This window comes from Schistocerca serialis, chromosome 7 (assembly GCF_023864345.2).
Source record: "Schistocerca serialis cubense isolate TAMUIC-IGC-003099 chromosome 7, iqSchSeri2.2, whole genome shotgun sequence".
Taxonomy (NCBI): Eukaryota; Metazoa; Arthropoda; class Insecta; order Orthoptera; family Acrididae; genus Schistocerca; species Schistocerca serialis.
Window position 1 is genome coordinate 416471203 of NC_064644.1, and position 21792 is coordinate 416492994.

Genomic DNA, 21792 nt, shown 5'->3' on the forward strand with positions numbered 1-21792 from the left:
TGTTCCATAGCAGAGTGGATGCATGTATTGCCACTGCTGGTGGTCATTTTGAACACAATCTGATGGTCAGTTGTCTCGTTATTGGTCAGAATCCACATACTAGTACAAGCACTTGTGTTATTCTTTATTGTGTGCTGCTACAGGTATTTTACAAGTGTCAGTGTGGGAACTTTTCAAAATATGATTTCTCATAAGTGACTTGCACTAGGATCCTGCAACAAACCCAACTGAAATTCTAATTTACCCTACGTTTAGTTTGTTAAGGTCAATAGGCATTGTTCCATTTAAAAGATTGTGTGTTTGCACAAAAAATAAACTTTATAAGTGTTATTACAATCTGTTGATTAGCTAACAGTATGAGCCACTGACTACCAATACATTCTGTGAAAAAACCACACATCATTTCCACAATATTTGTGGTACAAGTTTTAGGTGATTCATTCTGTATACGCAAAATTCTACTTCTACTGACTGCCTACTTTTGACTAAAACACTAGATTTTTGTGCCCACCACACCATCTGTACTTCCCTGAATCAATGACACTTGATTCTAAACAGGGTGAGATTATATGTCAAGTTTTACACTGTCATTCTCCTTGACTGACTTCTGCACATTTCTGTTGCTGCAAATGTTACAGTACAACTTGTAGATAACTTGAAATTTACATGAAATAATTTAAGAAAAAAATTTTACAAAATATTAGGCATTTCAAAAATACTTTCACAAACATAGGGAACAGGTTCCTTACACCAAGACAAGAAAAAAATGTCAGTAAACATGGGCTCTAAAATGCATACCTTAAGAGCTATGAATACACGTTCACCTTTGACACTGAAACTCATCTCTACCACTACAAGCTCTTTGTTTTCCATATTTTGGGATGAAGTAGTATGAACCAAAACAAGACAAAAAACGTCACATACACATGGGTTTTAAAATGATGACCTTAAGAGCTATGAGCACATGTTTAATACAAAAGATGCGTTTCACAGTTTCAAAGATGAATAAGTGCTTATAGTTGTTAAAATATGCATCTTAGGACCCATGTTTACAGAACTTTTTTTCTTGTTTTGGTGTAATCAACCTGTTCATGAAGTTTGTAAAAGTATTTTTGAAACATCTTGTACAAAAAAAGTTAAAACATGTTGATTTTATTTTATTTTGTATTCCATTGGTCCAATTGTGTTGGGTACACAAGGATGTGGAACAAGGCAGTTTTTTACAAATACAGTATGATAATCTTAAAGCATATACAGACATTTGAGTAGATAATTATATAAAAATTTACACAATAAATTCTTTGAGGAGCAATACAGAAAAAAGACGATACATATTTTCTTGGTATCATTAAAGCACTATAGAAAAATGTTGTTACTTTAGTGATAAATTAGTGTGGATTTACAAAGTCATAAAAGATCCTCATCCTGAGCATGAGGTAAACAGACCACCCACACAGTGGGTGCTCTGTTTTGCTGCTGCATCAGTTCTTCTACACCTCTGATCACACACCTTGGCAACTGTGTGAAGTAACCACTTCAGTACCAGGGCAGCAGCTTCTGGTGAAACAGCAGGCCATACTGCATAATTTGCTCGGAAGGCTTGACCCACTTCTCTACAACTTGCAGCCCCAAAGAGCAATACGTTGATTTTACTCAGCTGTGCCAAAAACATTATTTTGTGGTGCAACATTTCCAAGAATTCTTCACTTTCCCCAAATACCTTTCAGTAAATTCAACATCACAGCTATGGAATGAAGTGTGTTATTCCTGATATTAAATAAAACTATTCCTGAGTTTATCATTATTCCCAAAAAGGACTTCACCACCATGGTTACGGATTTATGCCAAGACCGCAAGTGAGTATTTGAATGGCTCTGCAGTTGGGTGTGGTCTTAAACTAGAACAATAGCAGCATTCAAAAACTGGTTAAGTCTATGTACTTCTGCATAAACTGGCAGATAAAAGTCTCAGCACCAAGAAATAGTTAATGTGAGTGTTGAAAATTTAAAAATACATTTGTCTAGGTAATGTACTTAAGTTCATTTCAAGATTGCTAGTTAATGTAAGTGTGAGAAAAGCTATTGCAAGTGTGGAATGCTGGTACATTAATAACTGATGTAACCACCAGAATGTTTAATGCAAGCATGAAATTATGCATGTATTGTGTTGTGCAAGTGCCAGATGTCAGTTTAGGGGATTGAGTCCCATGCCTGCTGCACTTGATCAGTCAGTACACGGACAGTTAATGCTAGTAGTGGATGATGCTGGAGTTGTCTGATGAGGACCGATATGTGCTTGCTTGGAGATAGATCTAGTAGCTGAGTAGGCCAAGGCAATATGTTGACACTATGTAGAGCATGCTGGGTTATGACAGTGGTATGTGTGTGAGTGTTATCCTGTTGGAAAGCAATGTGGAACACTTTTCATGAATGGCAGCAAAAAAAAAAAAAAAAAAAATGGTTCAAATGGCTCTGAGCACTATAGGACTTAACATCCGTGGTCATCAGTCCCCTAGAACTTGGAACTACTTAAACCTAACTAACCTAAGGACATCACACACATCCATGCCCGAGGCAGGATTCAAACCTGCGACTGTAGCGGTCACACGGTTCCAGAGTGATGCGCCTAGAACCACACGGCCCCACCGGCCAGCGAATGGCAGCACAACGGGTTGACTCACCAGTACAGATGTGCAGTCATGATGCACAAAATTGCACTCCAGACCTCAGCTCCAAGTTAAAGTCCAGTGTGTCTAGACCGCAGACAGATTGTTTACAGATACTCATCTGGCCTTCTTCTAACCAACACAGGGCTATCCCTTGCACCGAGGCAGAAGTGGCTTTCATCAGAAAAAACAACAGAGCTACACTCCACCCTCCAATGAGCTCTTGCTTGAGACAATTGAAGTTGGAAATGGCAGTGGTTTGCAGGGCATCTGGCTCAAAGCTGACCTTAAAGTAACAATCTGTAACAGTTTGTTGTGTCTCTGTGGCGCCAACTGCGGCTGCAGACACAGTACAATGCACCAAGCCACACACAGAACATGTGATCATTCCTCTTGATAGTGCCACGTGGCCATCCACAGCCGTATCTTCTTGTGACAATACCTTCCTGTGACCACCGTGCCAGCAATCATTTAAAGTGACTACATTTGCACCAAGTCTTTCTGCAGCATTGTGGAAGGAACATCCAGCTTCTCATAGCACTATTACACAACCTCATTCAAACTCAGTGACCCCCCTGTGGGTACGGGGGTTAGAACAGGCCTGAAGTATTTCTGCCTGTCGTAAGAGGCAACTAAAAGGAGTCTCACACTTTTTGGCCCTATGAGTTCAGGTCCCATTCTATGGTTTGACCTCCCACTTTCAAAATTCTACAGCAGTGTGGGCCATATGAGGAAGGACACCTTACATGGTGCACGAGTGCTCTTAGATTCGATCTCCTGAATCTCTTGTCGTGGCTTTGCATCTCCACCTGCGATTCAGCTATTTGGGTGAGTACACTTTTTGGGCTATGTCATATTCTTCCATTGTCTCATGTCCTCTTTCACCCCCCGTGACAATATTGGATTTCTCTGCACCAAATATCCTGCATGGTAGCCAGTCCATTGTGGTGGGGCCATCATGTACCCATTTGGTTGTAGCTCCCCGTCAACAGGGATCGAACTGCTGATACCTGAGCTGTAAACTCCCCACGTATGCCGAGGAGTATATTCCTGTCTTCTTGGGGCATCAGGACTTCCAGCAATGACCATCATGCCAGTTGACCTTGGCTGTGGCTGGGTGGCACCCATGGGGAGAGCCCCTGATCAGAGTGGGTGGCATCAGGGCGGATGACCCACAAAGAGGAGGACTAAGTCATCTATTGCTGGTGACTGTACAGCACCAGCAGTCTCTAAGAAAGACAAGATAGAATACAATGTCAACAGGTATGATCCTAAATCATTTCCCTCCCTCGCTACACCATGGGATGAATGTAGAGATACAGAATGGAGAGAGCCATATTTGCCTTAATATTTAGTCTGTAACAGAACCAATGAGGACTCTTTTCTATCAACAAAGCCTCGGTTTTTCATTGAACACCCTGAGGACAAGTTTGGAGAAGTGTCAGTGCTGTCCAAGATGCAAAACAGCACAGTCTTAATTCAGACAGCATCCCCAGCCCAATCCCGAGCATTACTCACCTGTGACAAAATGGGTGATATTCCTGTTTCTGTCACTCCCCATAAAAGCCTCAACATGGTCCATGGGATTATTATCCATCATGATCTCCTCTTGCAGTCTGATGACAAGCTCCATACCAATTTAGAATGGCAGGGTGTTCATTCCATCCGATGCATTTACAGGGGACCCAAAGACAAGAGGGTTGCTACCGGTGCCTTCATCTTGGCCTTTGAGGGTGATTCATTGCCCAAAAAGGTCAAGGTGATGGTTTACCACTGTGATGTTAAACCATACATCCATCCCCCTATGTGGTGCTTTAAGTGCTGGAAGTTTGGGCACATATCTTCCCGCAGAATTTCCAGCACCACATGTCGAGACTGTGGACATCTGCAGCACCCACATACTCCATGTGCACCACCTCCCACTTGCATCAACTGTGGAGAGCACCACTCCCCCTGCTCACCAGACTGCCCAGTACTCCAAAAGGAGCAGAAAATTATGGAGAACAAGACCCTGGACCGGTTGACTTACACTGAGTGTAAATGTAAATTTGAAAGATTACACCCCATTCGGTTGTTGTCGACATATGTTGCAGCTACATCACCATTGCCGTCCAAGGTGCCAGTGATTCCTTACTTTGAGCCACACACACTGGGCCCTCCAGGCCACCAGAATACATCTGCCCCCTTGGTGGTAGGAGCAAATCTTTACTCCGTTGCTCCCAAAGCACCTACTTTGGTAGCAAGGCCCCCCAAAACGCAGGGGATATAGGATATAGGACCCCTCTCCCCCCCCTCCCCCCCCCCCCCCCATTGCCAGAGAGCAACAGCCTCCTCCAGCTCCTCTCATGCAGAAGGTGTCCCATGGGGCCCTCTCTTCATAGGTCTCCACTAATGCCATGGCGGACACTCGCTAGTGGCTCAAGGAGCCAAAACCTTCTGTACAAAGAGCATCACGGTCTTCCTCCGTGCCTGAAGCTGCTTCAGAGAAATCTTCCCAGAAAGCCCCTAAAGAGAAGCAAGAGAGCTAGCAAACTAAGAAGAAGTCTGCTAAGAAACAGGACCATCTGGTGGCTCCAACATCACCACTCCCTATCAATTCTGCATTTGAGGATGCAGTGGAGATCTTAGCGCCCCCTGCGGACCTGGATCTTACTGATGCCTCCTCCACCATAGAAATGACTACAAATACTCAGTCAGAGGCAGCAGGTGACCCTGAGGCATAACTTGCCTCCTTGTGCACTTCATGCCTTCCCAGCCACACGATAATGTCATCCTTCAGTGGCATTGTGGCAGCTTTTTCCATCACCTGGCTGAACTACGGCAACTGTTAAGCTTTACATCTGCTTTCTGCATTGCCCTCCAGGAAACCTGGTTCCCAGCAATGTGGACCCCTGACCTCCATGGCTATAAGGGATATTGCAGGAACCATAGCAACTATAATAGAGTGTCAGGTGGAGTTTGTATCTATGTCCTGAACTCAGTATGAAGTGAACCTGTGCCCCTTCAAACCCCTCTTGAAGCTGTGGCTGTCAGGATAAGGATGACACAGGAAATAACTGTCTGCAATATATATCTTCCTCCAGATAGTGAAGTACGCCTGAACGAATTGGCTGCACTGATTGACCGATTCCTTAAACCTTTCCTACTTTTGGAAAACTTTAAGGCTCATAGTCCCTTGTGGGGTGGCACAGTTCTTACTGGCTGAGGCAGAGATGTCAAAATTTACTCCTCACAACTCGACCTCTGCCTCTTAAATACTGGGGCCACCATACATATGGTGTGGCACATGGCACATATTCAGCCATTGATCTCTCGGTTTGCAGTCCTGGCCTTATCCCATCTATTCACTGGTGAGCACATGATGACCTGTGTGGTAGTGACCACTTCCCCATCTTCCTGTCACTGCCTCAGCATAAGGCCGACAGATGCCTGTGCAGATGGGCTTTGAACAAGGTGGACTGGGAAACTTTCACCTCTGCTGTCACCGTTGGATCTCCCCAACATGGTAACATCGATGTGGTGGTTGAGCTGTTAACTATAATGATCATTTCTGCTGCAGAAAACGTGATCCCTCGTTCTTTAGGGTGTCCCCTGTGAAAGACAGTCCCTTGATGGTCGCTGGAAGTCGCTGAGGCAATTAAGGAGCATCACCCTTCCCTGGAGCACCACATAGCTTTTAAACAGCTCCATTCCCGTGTTCACCAGCTTATCAAAAGGCGGAAACAGGAGTGTTGGGAGAGGTACATGTTGACCATTGGGTGCCATGTGTCACCTTCCCAAGTCTGGGCAAAAATCAAACGAATTTTTGGGTACCAGGCCCCAACAGGTGTTCCTAGTGTTAACATAAACGGCGTGTTATCTACCAACACAAACGCAATTGCCGAGCCCTTTTCTGAGCACTATGGTTGTGCCTCTGCGACGGAGAATTACCCCACAGTCTTTTGCACTCTCAAATGACGGATGGAGGAGAAAGTCTTCTCGTTCACTATGTGCCACAGTGAACCCTATAACGCCCCATTCACAGAGTGGGAGCTCCTCAGTGCCCTTGCACATTGCCCTGACACAGCTCCTGGGCCCGATCGGATCCACAGTCAGATGATTAAACATCTCTCGTCTGACTACAAGCGACATCTCCTCATGATCTTCAACCAGATCTGGTGCGATGGTGTCTTTCCATCACACTGGCAGGAGAGCACCATTGTACCAGTGCTGAAACCCAGTAAAAACCTGCTTGATGTGGATAGCTATCAGCCCATCAGCCTCACCAACGTTCTTTGTAAGGTGCTGGAACGTATGGTGTGTCGGCAGTTTGGTTGTGTCCTGGAGTCACACGGCCTACTGGCATCGTGCCAGGGTGGCTTCTGCCTGGGTTTCTCTACCACTGATAATCTTGTGTCCCTCGAGTCTGCCATCCGAACAGCCTTTTCCAGATGCCTACACCTTGTTGCCGTCTTTTTCGATTTACGAAAAGCATATACCTGGTGACATCATATCCTTGGCACATTATATGAGTGGGGTATCCGAGGCTCGCTCCCAATTTTTATCCAGAATTTTCTGTCACTTCATACTTTCTGTGTCCAAGTTTGTGCCTCCCATAGTTCCCCCCATATCCAGGAGAATGGGGTCCCGCAGGGCTCTGTATTGACAGTCTAGCAGCAGCTGTATGCAGACGACTTCTGCATTTTGTACTGCTCCACCAGTATTGGTGTTGCTGAGTGGCGCTTACAGGGAGCCATCCACAAGGCACAGTTGTGGGCTCTAGCCCATGGCTTTCAGTTTTCAGCCACAACGTTGTGTGTCATGCACTTCTGTCGGCGTTGTGCCATTCATCCGGAACCAGAACTTTACCTTACTGAGAATCCACTCACTGTAGTGGAGATATATCAATTTTTGGACTGGTTTTCAACACCCAATTGACTTGGCTTCCTCAACTTCATCAGCTTAATCAGAAGTGCTGGCAGCACCTCAATGCTCTCCGCTGCCTCAGAAACATCAACTGGGATGCAGGTCGCTCTACACTGCTACAGCTATACAGAGCCCTTGTTCAATCCCGCTTTTACCATGGGAGTCTGGTTTATATTTCAGCGGCGCCCTCAGCATTGCATTTACTCGACCTGGTGCACCACTGTGGTGTTCGATTAGTGACGGGAGCTTTTATGATGAGTCCGGTGACCAGCATCCTTGCGGAGGTTGGAGTTCCTCCAATGCAGGTCAGGCACGCACAACTGCTCTGATCCCTTCTACCTGATCTGGAGTCCTTGCCTATCACTTATACTTGAGGTCCAATCATGTATACTTCCATGGTATACACCTAGGCCACGGCTTCGCCTGGACTTTTCACATGGCCCAAAGGACTCAGTTCACCCCACAGCTCTCCACTGTCACTTCATCTTGATTCTTGACATGTACTGAGGCCATGAAGTGATTTATACTGACAGCTTGATGGCTGATGGTCACGTCAGCTTTGTATATGTCCATGCCTACATGAACAGCATTCCTTGCCAGATGGCTGCAGTGTTTCCACTGCAAAGCTGGTGTCTATATCTCATCCTCTTGAGCACACCTGTTCCTGCCCTGAGGAGTGGTTTCTTCTGTGTACTGACTCTATGAGCAGCCTACAAGCTGTCAACCAATGCTACCCTTGTCATCTTTTGGTAGTGACCATCCAGGAGTCCATCTATACCCTGGAACGGTCCTGTCATTCAGTGGTGTTTTTGTGGACCCCAGGACATGTTGGAGTCCCAGGCAATGAACTTGCTCACAGTATGGCCAAACAGGCTACACAGAAATCACTTATGGAGATCGGCATTCCAATAACTGACCTGCATTTGTTTTTACGTCATCAGGTTTTTTTGGTTTTGGAGATGGAATGGCATAGTCTCAGCATGCACAACAAACTGCATGCCATTAAGGAGACCTCCATGCGGGCCTCTCGTAGGGACTCTGTGGTTCTGTGCTGGCTCCACATCGTCCAGGTTCGGGCACCCCTTGGGTACCTTCTGCTCTGTGAAGAGCAGCCTCAGTGTCAATGCAGTGCCCAGTTGACAGTGGCCCACATTTTGGTGCACTGTCCCACTCTGACTGCCCTGCAATGAAATCTTCAGTTACCGGACTCGTTGCCACTAATTTTATCTGACAACGCCTCATCGGCTGATTTAGTTTTATGTTTTATTCATGAGGGTGGGTTTTATCATTTGATCTAAATTTTAGTGCATGTCCTTTGTCCCTCTGTGTCCTCCACCCTAGTGCTTTTACGGTGGAGGTTTTAATGTGTTGCAGAGTGGTTGGCTTCTCCTTTTTATTCTCATGGTCAGCCAGCCATGGTAATCTGTTTTCTCGTTTTAATCTCTTCTACCTGTTTCTTCCATTTCTGTGGTTTTCTTCTCCCATTTTTTGCATTTAAGTGTTTGTTACCCTTCCATTGTTCTTGTGGTTTTTCCTTTCTCTCCATTTTGTGTTGTCAGTCTTGCTTGTTTTATTCTCATCCTTGTGGCATTGTTTTATTTGGAACAAGTGACTGATGACCTAGCTGTTTGGTCCTTTCCCCCTCTTTTAAACCAGCCAACCAAACTCAATGAGATGCTGATAATGGCATCTTCAACATCTTAAAGGCATTCTTGACTAACATGAATTCACTACATAAAATTTCAGTGGTAACTAATGCTCATAAGTGTTACAGTGGGTATTTAAAGCAAAGCTAATTTGTGTGTTCATAGTGGCACTACTAGCTTCACTCTTATGTGGGTGGCATAAAATTTGAACAGACATCATGTTTCAGATGTAGAAACATACCTAACAACTTTTCTTTATCTCACACAATCCTTCTTGGTGTTGAGATTTTTTCCGCATTAATATGTGTTTATGCATCATGTTTCAATTTGCTACAGGTGAGTGGTTGCCTTTCCTCATTTTTGTTTATTGTTTCCATCCCTGAATTCCTGTTATTGCAACAAAAATTTAGTAATGTTCAAAAAGAAACACTTTTCGTCAGGCCCACTGTTGGGACGTTTCTCACTATTTAAAACTATATTTCTTAGATACACAACCTGCCCTGATAGCCAAGCACAATAAAACGACCACTTCCTGGAGACATTTGGAGGGGTACTAGTCTCAGATAAAATCCGTCTCATGGATTAATGATGGAGGCCAGTTGCCAGCCAGCTGCATGTGGTTTCTAGGCAGTTTTCCACATGCATCTAGGTAAATACTGGGATGGTTCTCATGTTATCCCTCAGATATGCAGTGAAGAAACTCTTTGTAGCATGATGTTACATTTGACCATGTGATACACTGAATGCAGACAGAAGGGGTACGTGGATTCATCTCCGGAGGGAGCTCTAAGTAGTTTTACAATACGTTTGGTAGCGGCAACCCTACTGTAACAATAGCCTTTGTATTGGTATGCTTGGTTCTCCATGAATTACGAGAATAACCAAAGCAGTTGCAACCTGCCATTGACTAGATAAAGATCTCTAGAGATGGATGTAGGCTTTTTTAGATACAAATAGGCTAGAATTATTTTCTCATTGCATCATGGCAGGCTGTTACAGCAACCAGTTTAAAAGTATTCCAGAACATAAACAGTCTCAGCTGAGAAAATATTTAATGTCAGTGATGTGTTTCACCCTTTTGGGGCATCATCAGATTGTGTAGAAGTAACTGATGGCTTTACTAGTCAATAAGCAACAGGATCATCTGCTAATAACCTAAGATTGCTGCTCAGATAGTCTCCGAATTGTTTATATAGATAAGGAACAGCAAAGGTCTTATAACACTACCTTTGGGAATGCTGGAAATCACTTCTGTTTTACTGGATGACTTTCCAGCAATTACTATGAACTGTGACCTCTCTGACAGGAAATCATTAATCCAGCCACATAACTGAGATGGTATTCCATAAGTATGCAGTTTCACTACAAGCTGCTTGTGTGTTACACTGTCAAAGGCCTTCCAGAAACCATGAAGTGGACCTTGAGCACACCAGCCAGCTCCTCTGTGGTAGTACCAGATAGGGATGAGCTTACAGGACCATGATACGAGCTGCACGTGGCACAATGTCTGTATTGCTGTACACACAAACATTACAGTCATGTTTTTGCAACTGAGACTGTTTTTGTTCTGAAATAGGATAGAACCACTATAGCTGTAAAAAACAGCAAAATTAGTCATCTAGAACAATGCGTTTGTAAACAATAACATCTTAAAATTAATGTAATTTATTTCAGGGATACTTTAACAATGAAATAACTTCTTTAGCACCAAATGCCTTCATTAGTTTCAGATATTCAATCATTATGTACATTTGCTGTAATGAAACATACATTCTTATGAAATCCCTGCTTTCAAAAGGAGCATCACCAGATGAATACACAGCCATTCTCCTGCAGGGGAGTGGAACATACAGTGTGGAGGCGGCACTGCAGATGTGTGTCCCGAGACCAGGAGGAAGGGTAAGCACAGTCAACTTTTGTGCTAATTACACTTTTGCCTATCAAAAACCTCAGATTATTGACTATAGAAATTTGTAGCAACTTCAGCAAGAGCAGTGAAATGCAAAACAGTGAACGGCGAATATGAAGTTTTCAGAAAAACAGACAAGTTAGTTATAAAATTCCAATGAGACGGAATGGCTGGTCAATACTTTCCTTGAGGAGACAAAATTCTAAGAACTACTGATAGACAGAGACACATAAAAGTAGAAAAAATAATTAATTGATTTATCCAATTATACATCACATTATACAGTATACGTGCAATATGGTAGTTGGCTTTGCTTGTAACTGTATATTTTTTGATAATTTTATCAAGCACAAAATTTCATTATAATCATATGGGTGGAACAAGATAAGATAGCTCTAAACCTTAAGTATATTTACAAATTTCCACATTAGATTCTAATGTTCCAAGCAAGTCTAATACGAGAACATGAGAAATTTCTTTGAGCACTTAAGTGTAAAACAGAAACTGTGATAAGCCTAGTATTTCACTTTCAACTGGTTAAAATAATTTATGACCTTGAGAATCTCTGCACAGTCACATCCTTGTATTATCTGACTTGCAAAAGTAAGAACCAAAAAGGATCTTAAGGATACAAAAAGTCAAAGAATAATTCAGCATACAGAAGAAGCTACATATTGTGTGTTTCAATGCTCCAGTAGTAAACAAATATTCTATCTATACTACAATAAATTAAATGAGAGCAGACAAACACTGATTTGCAAATGAATGGTGAGTGATGTATCAGCACATCAAGTTGTTGTCAGTGTTGTTGCAAGTGATACTGCTGCTGCTGTTGTCATTTACAGTCTGATGCTAGGTTTGATGCAGCTGTCTATGCTAGTCTACCCTATGAAAGTCACTTCATTTCTATATAAGTAATGCAGCATCCACTCGAAACTGCTTACTACAATTTTTATCACCCAGACTTCCCTTAATTACTAAATTTACTATCCACTGATTGCTAAGAATGTTTTCTATCAACCAGTTCTTCTGTTAGTCAAGTTGTGCCATAATTTCTTTTCTCCTGAATTCAAATCAGTGCTGCTTCATTAGTTATCAGATCTGCCCATATAATCTTCACTATTCTTTTGAGGCACCCATAGGAGTAATGACAATCATAAAATCTTTAAAAAAGTGGTTTTGATAAAATGTCAACAAAATTAAAGAAGTGCTTCTGAGGTAAGTAACATATTGTGTTGTCAGTGTAACATTTTCTGAGTAGTTGAAATATCCTGAAATTAATCCTTTGTTTAAGAAAGGAGGTAAAGAAATACCATCAATTTTCCTTCCAAATTAACTTTTTATAACATTCTTGAAAGTTTTAGAAAAGGCAATATACAATTGGTTTCTTAACCATCTGACAACAAATATTAAGAACTTTAAAGATTGCAGCGTGTCAGCAATCGTGAATAATTTAATGATTATATGGAATCCACCACGATTGCAAATAGAAACTGGATGTTCACCTAGGTTTCGGCATGGATAACCATGCCTTCTTCAGAACACACTAAATCTACAAACTGCCTAAAGAGGCATGGTCCCAAAAGGGCAAAAGACTCACATAAAATGTAAAATAAACGGTATGTGTGTACCATGTCAATAGCTGTACTTAGCTCAAATGTCAGAAGCGTGCTTCCTCACTCCAGCCAACGTTCAGTGGGCCGCAGGCTCTCAGGTAAACTGAGGTGGCACCGGCCGCTAGGCTGTGAGACTGTCAGAACAGAACGCGCATGTGCAAATTGAGAAATCGTCTTCTTTCATGTGATTGATATAAAATGTGTTACAAAAGTGATCCGATTACCGGGTCAAAGGTGCAGGAAGTTAATGCGTGTGTGTGTATAATGTCCTAGCTCAAGGACAATTTTATAGAACTATAGAACATGGATAGGCTGAAACTATATATGTGGGATAGCAAATTCCATGGATGGTCAAAACGCATGCACGCAGGACAGACAAAATACCATCAGCTAGAAGCAGGCTAAAAATATGGGAGATGAATAACCCATTTTTCAGATACTTGGGGTCAGTGATAGTATTTGATGACTATGCTTGGATAAGCGTGTAAAGTTACTATATTAAATTCTAAGTGCTGTTGTTGTTGTTGTTGTTGTTGTGGTCATCAGTCCTGAGACTGGTTTGATGCAGCTCTCCATGCTACTCTATCCTGTGCAAGCTTCTTCATCTCCCAGTACCTACTGCAACCTACATCCTTCTGAATCTGCTTAGTGTATTGATCTCTTGGTCTCCCTCTACGATTTTTACCTATTGACAAGAAAAGGGTCAAATTAGTATGGCAGGCTTAATGTAATTGCGTGAAAGGACATACAACATCACCGTCATCACCCTTAATATCTAATGACCGACAGAGGTCGTTTTGAATAGTGCTATTGGATATGCACCAAATTAGTGTAGAAAGAACCTAAAGCTAAACTAGTTTCTTAAAATCAGGTATTTGAGGTACTGAACCATGAAGCTTAATCAAGTTATGTCTGTGAACACATCCAAGGCATACCTACTTTGCTCAGTGCTGACTCAGATGTGCTCAATAGGATTGAAAGCAGTTACCTTTCAGGAGATGTACAACTTCCTCATGTATTCTTCAAACAGTTCTGGCACAGTTGAGGAATGACAGGGTGGTGCATTGCCTTGCTAAATGTGCAACTTTCCTGTGGGATCCTATGGTCAAGAAAATAACTGCATGTGATCAGACACTGGCTTATTACACCACTCATTGTGAGAGATGATGGCAGATGTAACAGCGTCTCCATGTTAATGAATATCTCTCTGCCACCCACCTATATGGTATGGTACTCTCTTGGTAAGCTGAAGGCATTGCCTTACATGCTTTTCTACATAAACATACCTTCCCACAGATGAGTAAGAATGAATAGTGGGGCCCATCAGTCCAGGCAACATTATTGCATGCTTTGAGTGCCCAGTTGTGGTGTTTCTGCAACAATGTTAATTTCTGAATCAAGAACAGATTCAGAATTGGTGATTAACAAAATTTTCATGAGTGTAATAAATGGTTTGTAGCCAATTCTTTATCACTAAACTTTGAAAAGACAAGTTATATGCAGTTCACACATTGTGAGGGGTTCCTTCCAGAATGTGTGTAAAATATGATAATGAGGAAATAGAAGGGGTTGTCAATATTAAATTCTGTGAATTACACCTTGATAATAAGTGCAGTTGGGAACAGTACACCAGAGAATTCTTTATTTGTTGTGTGGATTATGTGGGACAAAGGTGATATAGAATACTTCAATTACTTTAATTCCATAATGTCATATGGGATCATTTTTTGTCCATTCATCCAAAAGTGTGGAATATGAATGACTAGTGGTATGAATTCAAGGACATCCTGTAGAGGTCTGCTCAAGAAATTATTATCTACTTTACTATCAAATCTGTCTTATGATTCTTTTTGTCCTAAATATCTAACTGTGCTTGAGGAAAGTGTCCTTGCTAAATGATTTTGTTACAGTTTGCTCTTACAGCAAGTAAGCTTTGTATTTGTCATGTTTACTACATGTCATTAGAATTTTTTCCCACTGTTTGTTTCATAAATGATGCATAGTTAGTGGCATGTATCACACATATCACACTGACATATATCACACTGACATATATCACAGTTAAACCAATGAATATGGGACAGAAAGAAGAAAAATGGAGTAGTCATCTAACAACAAATGAAATAAAAGGAGAATAAAAAAAGTTATATAAAAGAGGAAAGATGGAGACAGTGAGGAGTTGGAGAAGAGGGGGAAAAGTGGGTGATATACATAAGATCACATTACTAAGCAGTACGTATCAACAAAAAAAGCAATGCTGTAATAAATTCCACTATATCTGAATGTAATGGCAACATCTAGCAGTTTCGATTTGTTTTTTTTTTTGGTTTCCATAAATCATTTTAAGTTGGTAGCAAAACAGTTACTTCAACACTGACACTACAGTTGATTCACAGCCCCAGTAATGTCTCAGTGTGGTAGTTCTCTGCTAGAAATGTCCACCCTCTCAATAAGACATTGAACATCACCCTCCTTCTTCCTCACTACCCTGTGGATTTCCCAATTAATAGTCCAACATGTGTGCATGCTGCACTCCTCCCCCCCCCCCCCCCCGTCCCCCCCCCCCCCACACACACCCCCACACCCACCCACCCACACACACACACACACACACACACACACACACTCGTGCACAAAATTAAAGCAATTTGTTTCCATTAAATTGGCAATAATTTTATGTATCAAACTGAGTATTACAACAACTTGTTGACCTTCATTCAGGATCATCAGTAAACGTTTTGATGTCATGTCAGATGACAGCCATTAATTCATACAGGCAACACTAATGAGGGTACTTGCAAAGTGGTGCTACAAAACATTTAATTTCAGTAGGTGATGAGTAAATTTTGCAGATAACAGAATTATCTATAATGAAGTACTATCTGAGAGAAGCTGCATAAATATTCAGTCAGATCTTGATAAGATTACAACATGGTGCAGAGAGGCAACCTGTTCTAAATGTTTAGAAATATAAATTTGTGCACAAACAGAAAAACGTAGTATCCTATGACTATAATATCAATGAGTCACTGTTGGAATTAGCGAAATCATTAAAAAAAACCTGGGTTATAAGACTTTGTAGGGATATGAAGTGGAATGATCACATAGGTTCAGTTGTGAGTAAAGCAGGTAGTAAAATTTGGTTTATTGGTAGAATACTGGGGAAGCGCAATTGTCTGCTAAAGAGATTGCTTATAAATCACTAGTGTGACCCATCCCACAATATTTATCGAGTATGTGGGACACCAGACAGAACTAACAGGGGATATTGAACATATACAGAGAAGGGCAACAAGAATGATCACAGGTTTGTTTAATCCCTGGGAGAGTGTTGCAGAGATACTAATGGAGTTAAAACAGCAGACTCTTGAAGACAGACATAAATTATCCTGAGAAAATCTTTTGAAAAAGTTTCAAGGACTGGCTTTAAATGCTACAAGCCCGTATGTATCACTCATATGGGGATCATGAGGATAAGATTAGATTAATTACTGCATGCACAAAGGCATTCAAGCAATCATTCTTCCTGTGCTTCATAGGTGAATGGAACAGGAAGAAACCTTAATAACTGGTACAGTGGGATGTACCCCTGCCATGCACCTCACAGTGGTTTGCAGAGCATAGAGGCAGATGTAGATGTAGATGTAGACGTAGAAGCACACACCATTCATACACACAAGCAAGTGCACCTGCCACCTGACTCAATCATGATCGCCATCTCTGGCAGCACAGGCCAGAGTGCAACTGCCACACGGGATGAAAGCAGCAATCTGCAGGAGGCAGGGAAGAGGGAGGGATAGTAGTGTACAGGTGGGGAGAAAGAGGAATGCTGTCTGGCAGAGTGTGCAGGGACTAGAGTGCCAACAGGAGCAGCATCAGGAGGTTGTGGACCATGGAGGTGGGAATAAAAGATCAAAACAGGACTGGAGTGGGGAAATATGGGCAAGTGCATTGGCAGAGGCCAGCAAACAAAGAAGGTTGGATACAAGAATGGGGAGGAGATGATATGATTGTGAGAGTGAAACTATCAGGTGGAAGGTGTGGGAATAGTATTTTACCATAGGTTGAGGCCAGAGTAATTACAGGAGTGAGAATGTGTTGTAAGGATAACACCAATCTGTGCAGTTCAGAAAAGCTGGTGGTGGACGGGAGTATCCAGATGGCTTGGGTACCAAAGCAGCCACTGAAATCAAGCATGTTGTGTTCAGCTACCTGTTGTGCAACAGTGCGGTCTAATTTGCTCTTGCCCATAGTTGCTCGGGGACAGCTGGTTCATAGTCATGCCAATATAAAAAGTTGTGCAATGCTTGCAGCAGAGGTGGTAAATGATGTGGTTGCTTTCACAGGTGTAGGTTAGGATAAATCTGTGACAGGACTGGAATAGGAAGTGCTAGGTGGGTGGGCTGGGTAGGTCTCTGAAAATTATTTTGAGCAGTTAGTTCATGAGCCCACTCAAATAGTAAACAGTTGTCAAAATGCACTTGACCTCTTAGTAACAAATAATCCAGAGCTAATAACGAGCATGAGAATGGATAAAGGGATTAGCGAACACAGGGTTATTGTAGTGAGACTGAATACTGTAACTACCAAATTCTCCAAAAATAAATGAAAAATAGACCTAATCAAAAAAACAGATACAAATTTGCTTGATGCCTTCCTGAGAGACAATCTACACTCCTTCCAAATTAATAATGTAGGTGTGGACCAGATGTGACTTGAATTTAAAGAAATAGTATTGACAGCAATTAAGAGATTTACACAAAATAAATTAACATATGATAGAACTGATCCATCCACCTTGGTGCACACAATAGGCCAGAACACTGTTGCAGAAACAACAAAAAAAGCATGCCAAATTTAAATGAAAGCTAAATCCCCAAGATTGGTGATCTTTTACGCAATTTCATAATTTAGAACAGACTTCAATATGAGGATTTTATAATAGTTTCCACAATGAAACTTTGCCTCAAAACCTGGCGGCAAATCCAAAAAGATTCTGGTCATATGTAAAGTATGCTAGTGGCAAGGCACAATCAATGCCTTCTCTGTGCAATAGCAAAGCAAATGCTACTGATGACTGTGCTGCTAAAGCAGAGTTACTAAACACAGCCTTCTGAAATTACTTCACAGAAGAAGATGAAGTAAATATTCTAGAATACAAATCGAGAACAACTCCCAACATGAGTAATGTAGAAGTTAATATCCTCGAAGTATGAAGCAACTTACATCACTTAATAAAAACAAGTCTTCCAGTCCAGACTGTATACCAGTTAGGTTCCTTTCAGAGTATGCTGATGCAATAGCTCCATACTTAATCGTATAGAACTGCTCGCTCGATGAAGGATCTATACCCAAAGAGTGGAAAGTTGCACAGGTCACACCAATACTCAAGAAAGGAAATAGAAGTAATCCTCCAAATTACAGCCCCCTTTCATAAACATTGATATGCAGCAGAATTTTGGAACATATATTGTGTTCGAACATTATAAATTACCTTAAGGAGCACAGTCTAAAGATATGCGGTCAACGCAAATTTATAAAACATTCTTCTACATGTACATGTACATCTACATCTGTATCTATTCTCTACAAACCACCATGAGGTGCATGGCAGAGGGTAGGTCTCATTGTACCAGTTAGTAGGGTTTCTTCCAGTTCCATTTGTTGTGACTCGCCAATCATTCAAAGTGCCGCTGCGCAGTTACGCGCATCCTCTACATGTGGCGCTGTGTGCCAGCCATGCAGCAGCCACGCCACCTATGTGGCCAGCCAACCAGTGGCCACTAGACTTGGACTCAGTTATGATTTAACTGTTAAAGTGTACACACTTCTTACTCTGTTTACTTGATCTGTGACATCCATGTGTTGCTTCTTCCTTGAAATGTATTTGTTCAACTTGAAGTTATTACAATTGGCGACGAGGTAGTGATTTTTCTTTTCCATCGTTGACCCACATGTTTTCATGGCTACTTTAGAGCAACTATTGCAAGGTCTCATACAACAACAAAAGCTTCTCACAAATTTGATTCGAGATTTCGTCGCGGCATCAAATGCGGGGCGTCTCTCGTCATTGCCTCTACCTACTTTTCCACCTTACGACGAGACGGTGGAAGACTGAGATTACGAAAAACGTCTTCAACAGCACTTCTTGGCATTTCATGTCGCGGACAAACAAACATGTAAGTCTCTGTTCCTTTCATGGATTTAACCTCAAATGTATCAGTTGTTGTCGCAATTGGCTTCTTTGAAAGATACTGTGTCTTTGTCCTTTGCTGAAATGTGCTCACTTCTGCCCATCTATTTTCAAAAGTAAACGCATGTGGTAGCCTCTCATGTTGCCTTTGTTCGTTATCAAAAACAACTGAATCAATACCATCGTGCTTGGGCTGCTGAACTTCATGGCCTCTGTAGAAAGTGTCAATTTGTTATCAATTTGTTACTGAAGTTCACAAAGAATCCTACGCCGATTCCATGGTACAAGATGCAATTATCCAGTCGGCGCCCGACAAAGAAGTTAGGCAACGTGCCCTTCAGTTGGCAAATCTGACTCTAGATGAAGTCCTATCCATCGCTCAGTCTTTTGAAATTTCTCGTGCTGCTGGAGAGCAAATAGAGGCATGGGGTGACGTCGGGGAAATACAACCTCTGTGTGATGTTGACGAAGCGTTTGGCGTGTCCCTGCTGGCCGACATGGCTGCAGTACGCTATCAAGTGCAGCCTCAGCCTAACCGTAAACAAACCTCTAAGAAGCTGCAGCAAAACCCACAGCAACTTCCTTCATGTCCGCGGTGTTTTACAAAACATTCACAAGAAGATTGTCCACAACGTTGGGCCGTGTGACACAAATGCAAAAAAAAAGGGTCGTGTGTCATCCGTTTGCAAATCCGACCACGTACATGATGTTCATGAACATGACACTGATTCTGATTCTGTGTCGTCTGTCAATTGTACTTCTTCCCTTTCAGGGAAGTTATTCCTCACTGTCGAAATACTTGGTCGAGAAGTTCACATGCAGGTGGATACTGGTTCTGCTGCCACTATCATCAGTTCTCAGATATATCTTCAGTTGGGTTCTCCATTCCTGTCACCTGTCACTATGCAATTACGGACTTACAATAAACAGAAGATTTCTCTCTTGGGACAATTTGATGCTGAGGTATCTTAAAATCTGTCGTTCACACTGTTCTCATATTTGTGGTCGACCATAGTAACGCGGAGAATCTTTTTGGATTTGATGCCTTTTGCGTTTTTGGATTCTCCATAGATGACTCTGTCAAGATCATCTCTGATGCTATTCCTTGTGCTCAATTGGATTCCTTGTCGACGACATTTTCACCCCCTTTTTTCTCCTGGGTTAGGCTGTGCAAACGACTTTGAAGCTCATATCACGCTCAAAGCCAGTGCTCGGCCTATGTTTTTTCGGGCTCGGCCTGTTCCTGTGGCCCTTCATGATCAGGCCAAACGGGAGCTGGATCGTCTCACTGCTTCAGGGGTTTTGCTTCCTGTCACTTCCAGTGAGTGGTCCTCTCCTGTCATTGTTGTTGCTAAGCCAAATGGTGATATTCATCTCTGCGGTGATTTCAAAGCCACTGTATATGCTCAATGCCTTATCGACACTTTCCCTATGCCTTGATCTGATGAATTGTTCACTAAACTTGCTGGAGGCCAGTATTTCTCTAAACTTGACCTGTCACAAGCTTATCATCAACTTCCTCTTGATGCTGCTTCCTGGCAGTTTCTGGTCCTTAACATGCCTTTTGGCCTCTATCAATACCAACAATTGCCATTCGGGGTTGCCAGCACCCCTGCTCTCTTTCAGTGATTCTTGGAGCAATTATTGCTCACTGTCCCTGGGTGTATAAACTACCAGGACGACATTGTTGTCACTGGCTCCACCACTGGCAAACATCTTCAAAATCTCCACACACTTTTTCATGTCTTACAGACTGCCAGTTTAAGTGTAATCTTCAGAAATCAAAATTTTTTCAGGCATCTGTCACATATACGGGATTTCAACTCTCTCGGGATGGTATTCATCCGCTTCAGCAAATTGTCGCTGTGATCGATGCCCTTCCTTGCCCTACATCTGTTAAGGAACTGCAGGCCTTCTTGGGGAAAATAGCATACTATCACAAGTTTTTACCATCTGCTGCTTCGGTGGCTCAGCCGTTGCATCGCCTGTTGCATAAAAACGTGCCTTTTCACTGGTCCACGTCATGCGATGTGGCTTTCCAGTAATTGAAGACTATGCTGAAACAGGCCCCGTGCCTGGCTACTTATTGACCTGGCCAACATCTTGTTCTTGCCATGGATGCCTCTCAATACGGGGTCAGCCTTCCACCTCATGGCCACGGGTGCCTTCGCTTGGCCGGTTCATCACCGACGACCTCGTATGGGTGCGGGGATATGGCAGGTGGCCAAAATCGAGTCCTGGCCACATCTTATGACACCGTGGCCGATGCCACTGATGGGATAAGATAAACCTGTAATTTGACTGGAATATTAAGTTCTATGGGGGTGCATTGGGCAGGTCTTGCACCTGCGTCTTCCACAGAGATATGTTCCTTGTGGCAAGGGGTTGGGATTGGAAGTTGCATATGGATAGGCTAGGATGTTGTGGAGGTTGGGTGGGTGATGGAACACCACTTTAGGAGGGGTGGGAAAAATCTCAGGTAGGATGTTCTTCATTTCTGGGCATGATGATAGGTAATCAAAGCCCTGGTGAAGGATGTGGTTCAGTTGTTTAAAGTTCAGAGTGGTACTGGGTGATGAGGGGGGCACTCCTTTGAGGCTGGTTCTTGGTGATGGTGGAAGGATTGGGGGGTTCGAGGGGAAATGGCACAGTAGACCCGTATGCAGACTAGGTGTGTGGTTAGTGCCTTTCTGTCAAGGCCTTGGTGATTCCCTCGGTGTATTGGGCAGATATGCCCTCCCCAGCTGGTCAGGCTGTATGGGAGGGATTTTTTGGTGTGAAAGGTGTGACAGTTGTCGAAATGCAAATACTGTTGGTGGTTGGAGGGTTTCATGTGGACAGTGTTGAAGATGGAGCCA

At 42.5% G+C, this 21792-nt stretch overlaps 1 protein-coding gene across 1 annotated transcript in view; it reads left to right on the forward strand.

Moving 5' to 3' along the window:
- Window positions 1–21792, forward strand: part of LOC126412146 (2-aminoethylphosphonate--pyruvate transaminase-like) — a 113179-nt gene that overhangs the window by 43038 nt on the left and 48349 nt on the right. Inside the window, exon 3 of the mRNA XM_050081603.1 lies at window positions 11015–11115. Coding sequence (XP_049937560.1) covers window positions 11015–11115 — 101 coding nt within the window. The remainder of the gene's footprint in view (window positions 1–11014; window positions 11116–21792) is intronic.